The 13,911-nt window shown below is 39.8% G+C and overlaps 1 protein-coding gene across 3 annotated transcripts in view; it reads left to right on the top strand.

The window, feature by feature from the left end:
- Positions 1-13,911, top strand: part of SYT10 (synaptotagmin 10) — a 121,590-nt gene that overhangs the window by 33,208 nt on the left and 74,471 nt on the right. For all 3 annotated transcript variants that reach the window (XM_055573876.1, XM_055573866.1, XM_055573887.1), the window contains exon 2: positions 8,400-8,757. In XM_055573876.1, coding sequence (XP_055429851.1) covers positions 8,400-8,757 — 358 coding nt within the window. The remainder of the gene's footprint in view (positions 1-8,399; positions 8,758-13,911) is intronic.

Raw genomic sequence — 13,911 nt, 5'->3', positions numbered from 1 at the left:
AATTGAGTTGAATTTTAAGAACACCCAGTTGGTATCCAGAGAATTGTTGGTGGTTTGTGAATCACCCCTCCTCCCACACACACGTTGAAATTGGGTAAAAGAACCTAAAAACAGGGAATATTTTCAGTTATAGACTTAAAACTGTTTCTGTCCTTTCTTCTATCCCACATTGTCCTGCAGTCTCCTTATATCTTGGCTTTGGCTCCAACTGAGCAGAACTTAGCCACTGAAGAAGTTAACTGGGTTAAAATATCCAGAAAAATATATATATATAAGTGGGGCTTAAAATATATGAAGATTATGAAGCAAATCATAGGCTTCCTTTATTTCAAAATTGTAGTTAATAATCAGGAGGCATATTGATTTTATATTTTTTCTCTTTTACTCAAGTTATAGTGCTAAAAATAAACTACAAAATATAAAATATGATCACATTCCTCACCAATGGAATATAAATGGAAATTATAATCTATGTAGCTTTAGCTTCAATTGAAAAATAAAGGAAAAATTAGTTTCTGTGTATCATAGCATGTTAAAATTAATTTTTATTAATATAATTAAGAAGCAATAAAAACAGAATTATTTCAATATCTGAATGGATTTTCATCAGCAACAGATTGAGAATTAAACCAGAACCATTTTGTCTCACTAATTACAGAAAGATAAAACTACCAGTCATTTCCCTATCAGGTCAATGAAAATAAAAGTAAAATAATATTTCTCTGAAATTGTAGGAACTGGTAAACTTACATGATGTTTTTATTAGTGAGTCTGGGTTCTGTTTTGAAATATCTGTTGTTGTTGTTGTTCAGTCATTAAGTCATGTCCGACTCTTCGAGAACCCATGAACTGAGGCACACCAGGCTTCTTTGTTCATCTCTAGCTCCCTAAGTGTGCTTAAACTCATGTCCACTGAGCCAGTGATGCCATCCAAACATTTCATCCTCCGTCACCCACTTCTCCTCCTGCCCTCAATCTTTCCCAGCATCAGGGTCTTTCCCAATGAGTCAGCTCTTCGCATCAGGTGGCCAAAGTATTGGAGCTTCAGCATCAGTCCTTCCAATGAATATTCAGGATGGATTTCCTTTAGGACTGACTGGCTTGATCTTCTTGCTGCCCAAGGGACTCTACAGAGTCTTCTCCAACACCACAGGTCTTAAGCATCAATTCTTCAGTGATCAGCCTTTATGGTCCAACACTCATGGTCCAATTCTTATGGTCCAGCTCATCCAAACATGACTGCGGGAAAAACCATAGCTTTGACTACACAGAATGTTGTCAGCCAAGTGATATCTCTGCTTTTTAATACACTGTCTAGGTTTGACATAGCTTTTCTTCCACGGAGCAACTGTCTTTTAATTTCATGGATGCAATCACCATCCACATTGATTTTGGAGTCCAAGAAAGTGAAATCTGATCCTGTTTCCACATTTCCCCCATCTATTTGCCATGAAATGATAGGACCTAGTTTTTTGATGTTGAGTTTTAAGCCAGCTTTTTCACTCTCCTCTTTCACCTTCATCGAGAGGTTGTTTAGTTCCTCTTCACTTTCTGCCATTAAAGTGGTATCATCTGCATATCTGAGGTTGTTGATATTTCTCCCAAACATCTCAATTCCAGCTTGTGATTCATCTAGCCTAGCATTTTCCGTGATGTATTCTGCATATAAGTTAAATAAGAAATGTAACAATGTACAGCTTTGTTGTACTCCTTTCCCAATTTTGAACTGGTCAGTTTTTCCATACATGTGGGCTTCCCTGGTGGCTCAGTATAAAGAATCTGCCTACATGCAGGAGCCCCAGGAGATACAGATTCGATCCCTGGGTTGGGAAGATCCCCTGCAGGAGGGCATGGCAACCTACTCCAGTATTCTTGCCTGGAGAATCCTATGGCAGAAGAGCCTGGCAGGCTACAGTCAATAGGGTTTCAAAGAGTCGGACAGAACTGATGCGACATAGCATGCACAAATACATGGAGTTGTTCCATGTCCAATTCTAACTGTTGCTTCTTGACCTGCATATATGTTTCTCAGGAGACAGGTAAGGTGGTCTGGTATACCCATATCTTTAAGAATTTTCCACAGTTTGTTGTGATCTACATCGTCAAAGCCTTTAGTCAATGAAGCAGAAGTAGATGTTTTTCAGGAACCCCCTTGCTTTCTCCACAATCCAACAAATGTTGGCAATTTGATTTGGGGTTCCTCTGCCTTTTCTAAATCCAGCTTTAACATCTGGAATTTCACAGCTCACATACTGTTGAAACCTGGCTTGGAGAATTTTGAGCATTACTTTGCTAGAGTGTGAGATGCGTGCAATTGTGCAGTAATTTGAATATTCTTTGACATTACCCTTCTTTAGGATTGGAATGAAATCGGACCTTTTCCAGCCCTATGGCCACTGCCGAGTTTTCCAAATTTGCTGACATATTGAGTGTAGCACTTTAACAGCAATGACATTTTTTAGAGTTTTAAGTAGCTTAGCTGGAATTCTATCACCTCCACTAACTTTGTTCATAGTAAGGCTTCCTAAGGCCCACTTTACTTCCCACTCCAGGATTTCTGGCTCTAGGTGAGTGATCAAACCACAGTGCTTCTCTGGGTCATTAACACCTTTCTGAATATTCTTGCCATTTCTTCTTAATCTTCTGCTTCTATTAAGTCCTTACCATTTCTCTCCTTTATTGTGCCCATTCTTGTATGAAATATTCCCTTTATATCTCTAATTTTCTTGAAGAGACCTCTCATCTTTCCCATTCCACTATTTCCCCATATTTCTTTGAATCATTCATTTAAGAAGGCCTTCTTGTCTCACCTTGTTATTTTCTGGAATTATGCATTCAATTGGATATATTTTCCCTTTCTCCTTTGCCCTTCACTTCTGTTCTTTCCTGAGCTATTTGTAAAGCTTCCTGAGACAACTACTTTGCCTTCTTGCATTTCTTTTTCTCTGGAATAGAAATATTCTATTTTTCTATGTACTGCCTCCTGTACAATGTTACAAACCTCTGTCTTGTTCAGGCACTGTATCAGATCTACTCCCTTGAATGTATCTGTTACCTCCACTGTATATCACAAGGGATTTGTATTAGGTCATACCATGAGTGACTAACACTTTCACTGAATGATCTAGTGGTTTTCCTTACATCCTTCCATTTAAGCTTGAATTTTGTAATAAGGAGCTCATGATTTGGGCCAACTCCAGGTCTTGTTTTCAGTTCAGTTCAGTTCAGTCATTCAGTCATGTCCGACTCTTTGCGACCCCATGAATCGCAGCACACCAGGCCTCCCTGTCCATCACTAACTCCCGGAGTTCACTCAAACTCACGTCCATCGAGTCAGTGATGCCATCCAGCCATCTCATCCTCTGTCGTCCCCTTCTCCTCCTGCCCCCAATCCCTCCCAACATCAGAGTCTTTTCCAATGAGTCAACTCTTCACATGAGGTGGCCAAAGTACTGGAGTTTCAGCTTCAACATCATTCCTTCCAAAGAAATCCCAGGGCTAATCTCCTTCAGAATGGACTGGTTGTATCTCCTTGCAGTACAAGGGACTCTCAAGAGTCTTCTCCAACACCACAGTTCAAAAGCATCAATTCTTCAGCACTCAGCCTTCTTCACAGTCCAACTCTCACATCCATACATGACCACTGGAAAAACCATAGCTTTGACTAGACGGACCTTTGTTGGCAAAGTAATGTCTCTGCTTTTGAATATGCTATCTAGGTTGGTCATATCTTTTCTTCCAAGGAGTAAGGGTCTTTTAATTTCATGGCTGCAGTCACCATCTGCAGTGATTTTGGAGCCCAGAAAAATAAAGTCTGACACTGTTTCCACTGTTTCCCCATCTATTTCCCATGAAGTGATGGGACCAGATGCCATGATCTTCGTTTTCTGAATGTTGAGCTTTAAGACAACTTTTTCACTCTCCTCTTTCACTTTCATCAAGAGGCTTTTTAGTTGCTCTTCACTTTCTGCCATAAGGATGGTGTCATCTGCATATCTGAGGTTATTGATATTTCTCCCGGCAATCTTGATTCCAGCTGGTGCTTCTTCCAGCCCCACGTTTCTCATGATATACTCTGCATATAAGTTAAATAAGCAGGGTGGCAATATACAGCCTTGACGTACTCCTTTTCCTATTTAGAACCAGTCCGTTGTTCCATGTCCAGTTCTAACTGTTGCTTCCTGACCTGCATATAGGTTTCTCAAGAGGCAGGTCAGGTGGTCTGGCATTCCCATCTCTTTCAGAATTTTCCACAGTTTATTGTGATCCACACAGTCAAAGGCTTTGGCATGGTCTTATTTTAGCTGACTGTATATAGCTCTCCATTTTCAGCTGCAAAGAACATAATTGATCTGATTTCCATATTGACCACCTGGTGATGTCCATGTCTCTTGGTATGTTGGAAAAGTGTGTTTGTTATGACCAGTGTTCTCTTGGAAAAACTCTGTTAAACTTTGTCCTGCTTCATTTTGTACTCATAGGCCTAACTTGCTGGTTATTCTGGGTATCTCTTGACTTCCTACTTTTGCATTTCCATCTGATATAATGAAAAGGATATCTTTTGCTTTTTGTTCTAGAAGGTATGGTAGGTCTTCATAACCAGTCAGCTTCAACTTCTTCACCATTAATGGTTGGGGCACAGACTTAGATTACTGTGATATTAAATGATTTGTCTTGGAAACAAACTGAGATCATTCTCTCTGAGCTTGCACCCAAATACTGCATTTCAGAATCTTTTGTTGACTATAAGGACTACTCCATTTCTTTTAAGGGATTCTTGCCCACAGTATTAGATATAATGGTCATCTGAATTAAATTTTCCCATTCCTGTCCATTTCAGTTCACTGATTCCTAAGATATCAATGTTCGCTCTTTCCATCTCCTATTTGACCACTTCCAATGTACCTTGATTCATGGAGCTAACATTCCAGGTTCCTATGCAATATTGTTCTTTATAGCATTGGACTTTACTTTCACCACCAGGCACATCCACAACTGAGCGTCATTTCTGCTTTGGCCCTGCCACTTCATTCTTTCTGGAGCTGTTTAGTAATTGTCCTCTGCTCTTCCCCAGTAGCATATTGGACACCTTTTGATCTTGGGGGCTTGTGTTATGGTATCATATCTTTTTGCCTTTTCATACTGTTCATGGGATTCTCAAGGCAAGAATACTGGAGGGGGTTATCATTTCTTCCTCCAGTGAAATTATATATTTTATTCTATATTTAAAATTTTATACTTTATGATTACTTAAGAGATATTTTTGTTTATTAGTGCTTGGACTGGACAGAGTCACACCAAACTGAGGTTACTGGTTGCTTTCGAGGAGTGGTGTTTTACAATGGTGATTAAAAGAAATTAGATTTGTTCTTTAGTTTGCTAGGGCTTCCATAACCAAGCACTACAATGGGTCACTTAAACAACAGAAACTTACTCCTCAGAGTTTTGAAAACTAGAAGTCTGAGATAAGTTGTCAGGAGTGTAGATTTCTTCCGAGTCCTCTCCCCATTGGCTTCTTGATAGCTACCTTCTCCCTGGGGCCTTATATGGTCTTCCTTCTATGACTCTCTTTGTCTTAATCTCTTCTTCTTATAAGAACCTCAGATATAATGTGCTAGGGCTCATTCATATGACCTCATTTTGCCTTAATTACTAATTTAAAAGGCCCATCTCCAAATACAGTCATATTCTGAGGTCCTGGGTGTTAGGACTTTGACATATGGATTTAGAGGTGGTGGAGGGACAGACACAATTCAGTCTATGTTGTATCCCTAACATCTTTTATTTAAAACAGAGAAACAAAAGAAATTAAGAGTTATATTTGACACTGATGCTAAACAAAGTTGTGAAATAAAAGTATATGGTTATCTAAGTCCAGAAAAGTTCTTCGTGGGATATCTATTTAGTCTTCCAAACTTTAAGAGTGCTGCTGCACTGGGATGACCCAGAGGGATGGTAAGGGGAGAGAGGTGGGAGAGGGGTTCAGGATGGGAACATGTGTATACCCGTGGTGGATTCATGTTGATGTATGGGAAAACCAATACAATATTGTAAAGTAATTAGCCTCCAATTAAAATAAATAAATTTATATATAAAAAAAGAGTGCTGCAGCACCAGATTGCTAACATTTGTAATTTTAGGATGGTGAAAATGGAAATTGGTAGAGGGATATTCTTAACATGCTTCAATGGATTTTACTTTTTGAAACTGTTTTCAATGTACAGAAACATTTGGGAAGACAATACAGAGCTTCCATATTCCCCACACTCAGTTGCTCCTATTATTAACATTTTACATTAGTATGTGAAATACTAATGTATTTGGTTACAGTTGCTGAACTAGTATTGATACATTGTTAACTGAAGTCCATACTTTATTCAGATTTCCTTTTTCATAATGTTATTTATTTTTTTAATTTAAATTTATTTATTTTAATTAGAGGCTAATTACTTTACAATATTGTATTTATTCCAGGTTGGAGAAGGCAAAGACTAGGATAATTCCATCTAGATTACCATATCACATTAATTATCATGTCTTCTTAGTCTCTCTGAGTTATGACAGTATGACAGTTTTTCAGACTTCCTTTTTATGACAACATTGGGTTTTGAAGAGTACTGGTCAGGTGTTTTGTAGAATGTCCCTATACTCGAATTTTCTTATTACTTTTTTTTTCATGATTAGATCTGGGTTATTAATTTGGGGAGAAAGATTGCAGAGATAATGTGCCATATTCATCACATCATATCAAGGCTATTGCCATGATTTGTCACTGTTGATGTTCCCCTTGATAACCTGGATGAGGTCTGTATTTTTCAGATGTCTCCTGTGGAAAATTATACCGTTTTGCCCCTTTTCATACAAAAGGTACTCATTAGGTACTCATTAGGAGGAAGTACTCATTAGGAGGAAGTCACTTTGTACATCCCACAGTTAAGGAGTGGAGAGCTGTTTTCCACTTCTTTGAGGGCAGAGTATCTACATAAACTCCTTGGCATGATTTTGCATGAGAAATTTGTGATTTCTCTCCCATTTATTTATTTACATAATCTTATTAACTTTTTATTGTATTCCTTTTAATTATTTTATACATATATTAATTTTGTAATTATTTAAAAATAAGAATATTTTATAATTCCTTAGCAAATTATTAACCAGTTTTGGACTTCAGAAGTTAGGAGCACTCGAGCTTATTAGAAAGGACCTATGGAGTTTGAAGTGGGGTTTCCCAGGTAGCATAGTGGTAAAGAATCTGCCTGATAATGCAGGAAGTGCAAGAGATGCATGCTGGTTTGATTCCTGGGTTGGGAAGATCCCTGGACTAGGAAATGGCAACCTGCTCCAGTATTCTTTCTTGGAAAATTCCATGAACAAAAGAGCCTGGTGGGTCCATGGGGACACAACGACTCCAACATAACTGAGCGACTGAGTACATACACACACATGGAGTTTGAAAATACAACTAACTGTGTACTCATTCTCTATTAGTAATGTGTCCCAGGTGGTACTAGTGGTAAAGACGCTGCTTGCCAGTCTAAGAGACATAAGAGACATGAGTTCAATCCCTGGGTTGGGAAGGTTCCCTGGAGAAGGGCATGGCAACCCACTCCAGTATTCTTGCCTGGAGAATCCTATGGACAGAGGAGCCTGGCAGGTTATGATCCATAGGGTCACAAAGAGTCATACATGGCTGAAGCTGCTTACCACATACACATTCTCATTTAGACCACAGAAAGCAGCTTATACAAATATTTAACATTATTACTGCTTAGAGAGTAAAAAGGTTGCATCTGTAGATCAAAGATGAAGCCAACAGAAGGCTTTCTTGTTATATATAGTCTTAGAGCATGTTAAGCTTCACGACTTCAAGGTAGGTTGCAAGGAGCTAACCTTCATTTTACAAACTCTTGGACCCCCTTGTACTATACTTGGAAATGATATGTATATATCATGCTTTTCTTGTATACAACTGGAAACTTCCTGGGATAGAATTTTTCAATTTTTTCCTTTGAATATATATATATATATATAGTTGGAGTATAATTGCTTTACAATACTATGTTAGTTTCTTCTGTACAATGAAGTGAATGAATTATATGTAAATATACATATTTCCTCTCCCTCTTGGACCTCCTTCCCACCTCCCACCATCCCACCCATCTATGTCATCAATGGTATAGATGAACCTATTTCCAGGGCAGGGATGAGATGCAAACATAGAGAACAAACATAATTATTAATATTTCCTCCTTACAAAATTACTTAAAAGTAGATTTTTGAAACTCTAAATCGGCATACTATTAATAATAACCATAATATCACATTATCCCACAATTAGTGCTCTGCTATATACATTATCAATGACTTAATATTTCTCCTACATTGTAATTTTTTTCCAGATATTTCAGTCAGCCTGTTAGCAGTTGTTGTCAGCTTTTGTGGCCTGGCCTTGTTGGTTGTTTCACTTTTTGTCTTCTGGAAGTTATGCTGGCCTTTCTGGAAGAGCAAACCCATGACTTCCAATGTCAGTACCCTTCCACAGAGCATGTCAAGTGCTCCCACTGAAGTTTTTGAGACTGAAGAGAAAAAAGAGATTAAAGAAAATGGAGAACCAGCACTAAAAGTTATTGAGCCTGCAATAAAAATCAGCCACACTTCCCCTGATATCCCAGCCGAAGTCCAAACTGCTGTTAAAGAACATTTAATTAAACATGCACGTGTGCAAAGACAAACAACTGAGCCTACATCTTCATCCCGGTAAGGAAAGATCAAATAAACAAAACTCTTTGGGCTGTGTGTGTGTGTCTGTATTTGTGTGTGGGTTGTATGTGATTTTCTAAGGGAGAAAAACTGAGGTGGGAAAGGAGAAAAGAAAAACAAGAGAAATGAGAAAGACAGAGGAAAATAAATAATAGAGTAAGGAGGGAATTGATAGGACAGAATAAATAGGGATGAAGAGAAAGAAATTGAAGACAAAGTCAGACAGAGAGTGGTACCATGAAAGGTAGAGGTTTCATTAAAATAATCTAATTAGAAATTTATTTATTGGCTTTTTCCTTTGAAATATTTTTGGTTGATTTCCAGTCTTTTGATTTAGTTTAATACAACCAATAAATAAATCAGCCATTTGCCTTGTGTTCCATTAAATCACCTACAAGTTCACAGTCAAAACTGAGTAACAGAGGCTAATGTTTAGTTTACATTTGTTTAGCACCTATACCGTAAACTGCTAGAAAATTTCATTGCTTATTGGAACTCATAGACCAAACTATTATGGTAAATTCCACAACAGCTTTGGTGAGTATCATGAGAATAGCAAGAGTGTACATGAAGGGAAGCCAGAGGGAAACCTTCTTAAAGTGATACATTTTAAGGAGGTACATTTTAATTCAGCCTGGAAAAATCAGCAAAAGTTTATTTGAACAAAAATAATTTGCTATAGTGTATTTCAAATTGTGCTAACTGTAAATGGGAAAAAGATTCTTATGAAAAGATTTTTTTCTCCTAAGTATGGTCTTCGATCTTTAACATGAAAAACCAACATGTTGGCTGCACGACCAGCACACTAAAGCGCGGGTGGCTGCAACCGAGGTGGATGAAACTGGAGCCTATTATACAGAGTGAAGTAAGCCAGAAAGAAAAACACCAATACAGTATACTAACGCATATATATGGAATTTAGAAAGATGGTAACAATAACCCTGTATATGAGACAGCAAAAGAGACACTGATGTATAGAACAGTCTTTTGGACTCTGTGGGAGAGGGAGAGGGTGGGATGATTTGGGAGAATGGCATTGAAATACGTATAATATCATATACGGAACGAGTTGCCAGTCCAGGTTCGATGCACGATACTGGATGCTTGGGGCTGGTGCACTGGGACGACCCAGAGGGATGGTATGGGGAGGGAGGAGGGTTCAGGATGGGGAACACATGTATACCTGTGGCGGATTCATTTCGATGTTTAGCAAAACCAATACAATATTGTAAAGTTTAAAAATAAAATAAAATTAAAAAAAAAAAAAAAAGGCACGGCCGAGAGGAGCTACCCTACATCCGAGGTCAGGTGCAGAAGCCGGGAGGACCCCATGCCTGAAGGGCGAATGCCAAGAGGAGTTACCCCACGTCCGAGGTCAGGGGCGGCGGCTGGGAGGAGCTACCCAAGTCCGAGGTCAGGGGTGGCGGCCGAGAGGAGCTACCCCACACTCGAGGCCAGGGGTGGTGGCAGGGAGGAGCAACCCCATGCCCGAGTCCAAGGCTGGCAGCCGGGAGGACCAAACCCATGTCCAAGGAGCGGTGGCTGCACGGGTGCAGGAGGGTCTGGAGGAGCTATCCCACGTTGAAGGTCAGGAAGGGTGGCGGTGAGGAGATACCTCTCGTCCAAGGTAAGGAGCAATGGCTGCGCTTTGCTGGAGCAGCCGTGAAGAGATACCCCATGCCCAAGGTAAGAGAAATCCAAGTAAGACGGTAGGTGTGGCAAGAGGGCATTAGAGGGCAAACACACTGGAACCATACTCACAGAAAACTACTCAATCTAATCACACTAGGACCACAGCCTTGTCTAACTCAATGAAACTAAGCCATGCCCGTGGGGCAACCCAAGACTGGAGGGTCATGGTGGAGAGATCTGACAGAATGTGGTCCACTGGAGAAGGGAATGGCACACCACTTCAGTATTCTTGCCTTGAGAACCCCATGAATGGTATGAAAAGGCAAAATGATAGGATACTGAAAGAGGAACTCCCCAGGTCAGTAGGTGCCCAATATGCTACTGGAGATCAGTGGAGAAATAACTCCAGAAAGAATGAAGGGATGGAGCCAAAGCAAAAACAATACCCAGCTGTGGATGTGACTGGTGATGGAAGCAAGGTCCGATGCTGTAAAGAGCAATATTGCATAGGAACCTGGAATGTCAGGTCCATGAATCAAGGCAAATTGGAAGTGGTCAAACAAGAGATGGCAAGAGTGAATGTCGACATTTTAGGAATCAGCAAACTAAAATGGACTGAAATGGGTGAATTTAACTCAGATGACCATTATATCTACTACTGTGGGCAGGAATCCCTCAGAAGAAATGGAGTAGCCATCATGGTCAACAAAAGAGTCTGAAATGCAGTACTTGGATGCAATCTCAAAAACGACAGAATGATCTCTGTTTGTTTCCAAGGCAAACCATTCAATATCACAGCAATCCAAGTCTATGTCCCAATCAGTAACACTGAAGAAGCTGAAGTTGAATGGTTCTATGAAGATCTACAAGACCTTTTAGAACTAACAGCCAAAAAAGTTGTCCTTTTCATTATAGGGGACTGGAATGCAAAAGTAGGAAGTCAAGAAACACCTGGACTAACAGGCAAATTTGGCCTTGGAATATGGAATGAAGCAGGGCAAAGACTAATAGAGTTTTGCTAAGAGAACACACTAGTCATAGCATACATCCTCTTCCAACAACACAAGAGAAGACTCTACACATGGTCAACACCGAAATCAGATTGATTATATTCTTTGCAGCCAAAGATGGAGAAGCTGTATATAGTCGACAAAAATAAAAGACCAGGAGCTGACTGTGGCTCAGATCATGAACTCCTTATTACCAAATTCAGACTTAAATTGAAGAAAGTAGGGAAAACCACTAGACCATTCAGGTATGACCTAAGTCAAATCCCTTATGATTATACAGTGGAAGTGAGGAATACATTTAAGGGCCTAGATCTGATAGATAGAGTGCCTGATGAACTATGGACGGGAGGTTCGTGACATTGTACAGGAGATAGGGATCAAGACCATCCCCATGGAAAAGAAATGCAAAAAAGCAAAATGGCTGTCTGGGGAGGCCTTACAAATAGCTGTGAAAAGAAGAGAAGTGAAAAGCAAAGGAGAAAAGGAAAGATATAAGCATCTGAATGCAGAGTTCCAAAGAATAGCAAGAAGAGGTAAGAAAGCCTTCCTCAGCAATCAATGCAAAGAAATAAAGGAAAATAACAGAATAGGAAAGACTAGAGATCTCTTAAAGAAAATTAGAGATAACAAGGGAACATTTCATGCAATGATGGGCTTGATAAAGGACAGAAATGGTATGGACCTAAGAGAAGCAGAAGATATTAAGAAGAGGTGGCAAGAATACACAGAAAAACTGTACAAAAAAGATCTTCACGACCCAGATAATCACGATGGTGTGATCACTGACCTAAAGCCAGACATCCTGGAATGTGAAGTCAAGTGGGTCTTAGTAAGCATCACTACAAACAAAGCTAGTGGAGGTGATGGAATTCCAGTTGAGCTATTTCAAATCCTGAAAGATGATGCTGTGAAAGTGCTGCATTCAATATGCCAGCAAATTTGGAAAACTCAGCAGTGGCCACAGGACTGGAAAAAGTCAGTTTTCATTCCAATCCCAAAGAAAGGCAATGCCAAAGAATGCTCAAACTACCACACAATTGCACTCATCTCACATGCTAATAAAGTAATGCTCAAAATTCTCCAAGCCAGGCTTCAGCAATATGGGAACTGTGAACTTCAGATGTTCAAGCTGGTTTTAGAAAAGGCAGAGGAACCAGAGATCAAATCGCCAACATCTGCTGGATCATGAAAAAAGCAAGAGAGTTCCAGAAAAACATCTATTTCTGCTTTGTTGACTATGGCAAAGCCTTTGAATGTGTGGATCACAATAAACTGTGGAAAATTCTGAAAGAGATGGGAATACCAGACCACTTGACCTGCCTCTTGAGAAATCTGTATGCAGGTCAGGAAGCAACAGATAGAAATGGACATGGAACAACAGACTGGTTCCAAATAGGAAAAGTAGTACGTCAAGGCTGTATATTGTCACCCTACTTATTTAACTTATATGCAGAGTACATCATGAGAAACTCTGGACTGGAAGAAACACAAGCTGGAATCAAGATTTCCGGGAGAAATATCAAGAACCTCAGATATACAGATGACACCATCCTTACGGCAGAAATTGAAGAGGAACTAAAAAGCCTCTGATGAAAGTGAAAGAGGAGAGTGAAAAAGTTGTCTTAAAGCTCAACATTCAGAAAACGGAAGATCATCGCATCCGGTCCCATCACTTCATTGGAAATAGATGGGGAAACAGTGGAAACAGTGTCAGACTTTATATTTTTGGGCTCCAAAATCACTGCAGATGGTGACTGCAGCTATGAAATTAAAAGACACTTACTCCTTGGAAGTAAAGTTATGTCCAACCTAGATAGCATATTCTAAAGCAGAGACATTACTTTGCTTAAAAACGTCCGTGTAGTCAAAGCTATGGTTTTTCCAGTGGTCATGTATGGATGTGAGAGTTGGACTGTGAAGAAGGTTGAGCGTGGAAGAATTGGTGCTTTTGAACTGTGGTGTTGAAGAAGACTCTTGAGTGTCCCTTGGACTGCAAGGAGATCCAACCAGTCCATTCTGAAGGAGATCAAGCCCTGGGATTTCTTTGGAAGGAATGATGCTAAAGCTGAAACTCCAGTACTTTGGCCACCTCATGCGAAGAGTTGACTCATTGGAAAAGATTCTGATGCTGGGAGAGATTGGGGACAGGAGGAGAAGGGGACGACAGAGGATGAGATGGCTGGATGGCATCACTGACTCGATGGACATGAGTCTGAGTGAGCTCCGGGAGTTGGTGATGGACAGGGAGGCCTGGCGTGCTGTGATTCATGGTGTTGCAGAGAGTCGGACACGACTGAGCGACTGAACTGAACTTAACTGATTGTGATAGTAGCAGTTTTTCTGATAATAACGGTCTACTAGTAGCAGTATTTCTCTGAGTCCCAGACGTAACAACTAGTTTTACCCTAGGAACATGGTAAAAATCAAAAGCAGTGAGGGTAAGTGATATTTTCTGCTAAACAACTGACTTCCTAATCTTACCTTCCTATCTCTCTAAATCAAAGATGTA

The sequence above is a fragment of the Bubalus kerabau genome, chromosome 1, assembly GCF_029407905.1.
Source record: "Bubalus kerabau isolate K-KA32 ecotype Philippines breed swamp buffalo chromosome 1, PCC_UOA_SB_1v2, whole genome shotgun sequence".
In the NCBI taxonomy this organism is placed as follows: domain Eukaryota; kingdom Metazoa; phylum Chordata; class Mammalia; order Artiodactyla; family Bovidae; genus Bubalus; species Bubalus kerabau.
Note: the sequence above shows the minus strand (reverse complement) of the source record. Positions and strands in the feature narration are given on the sequence as shown.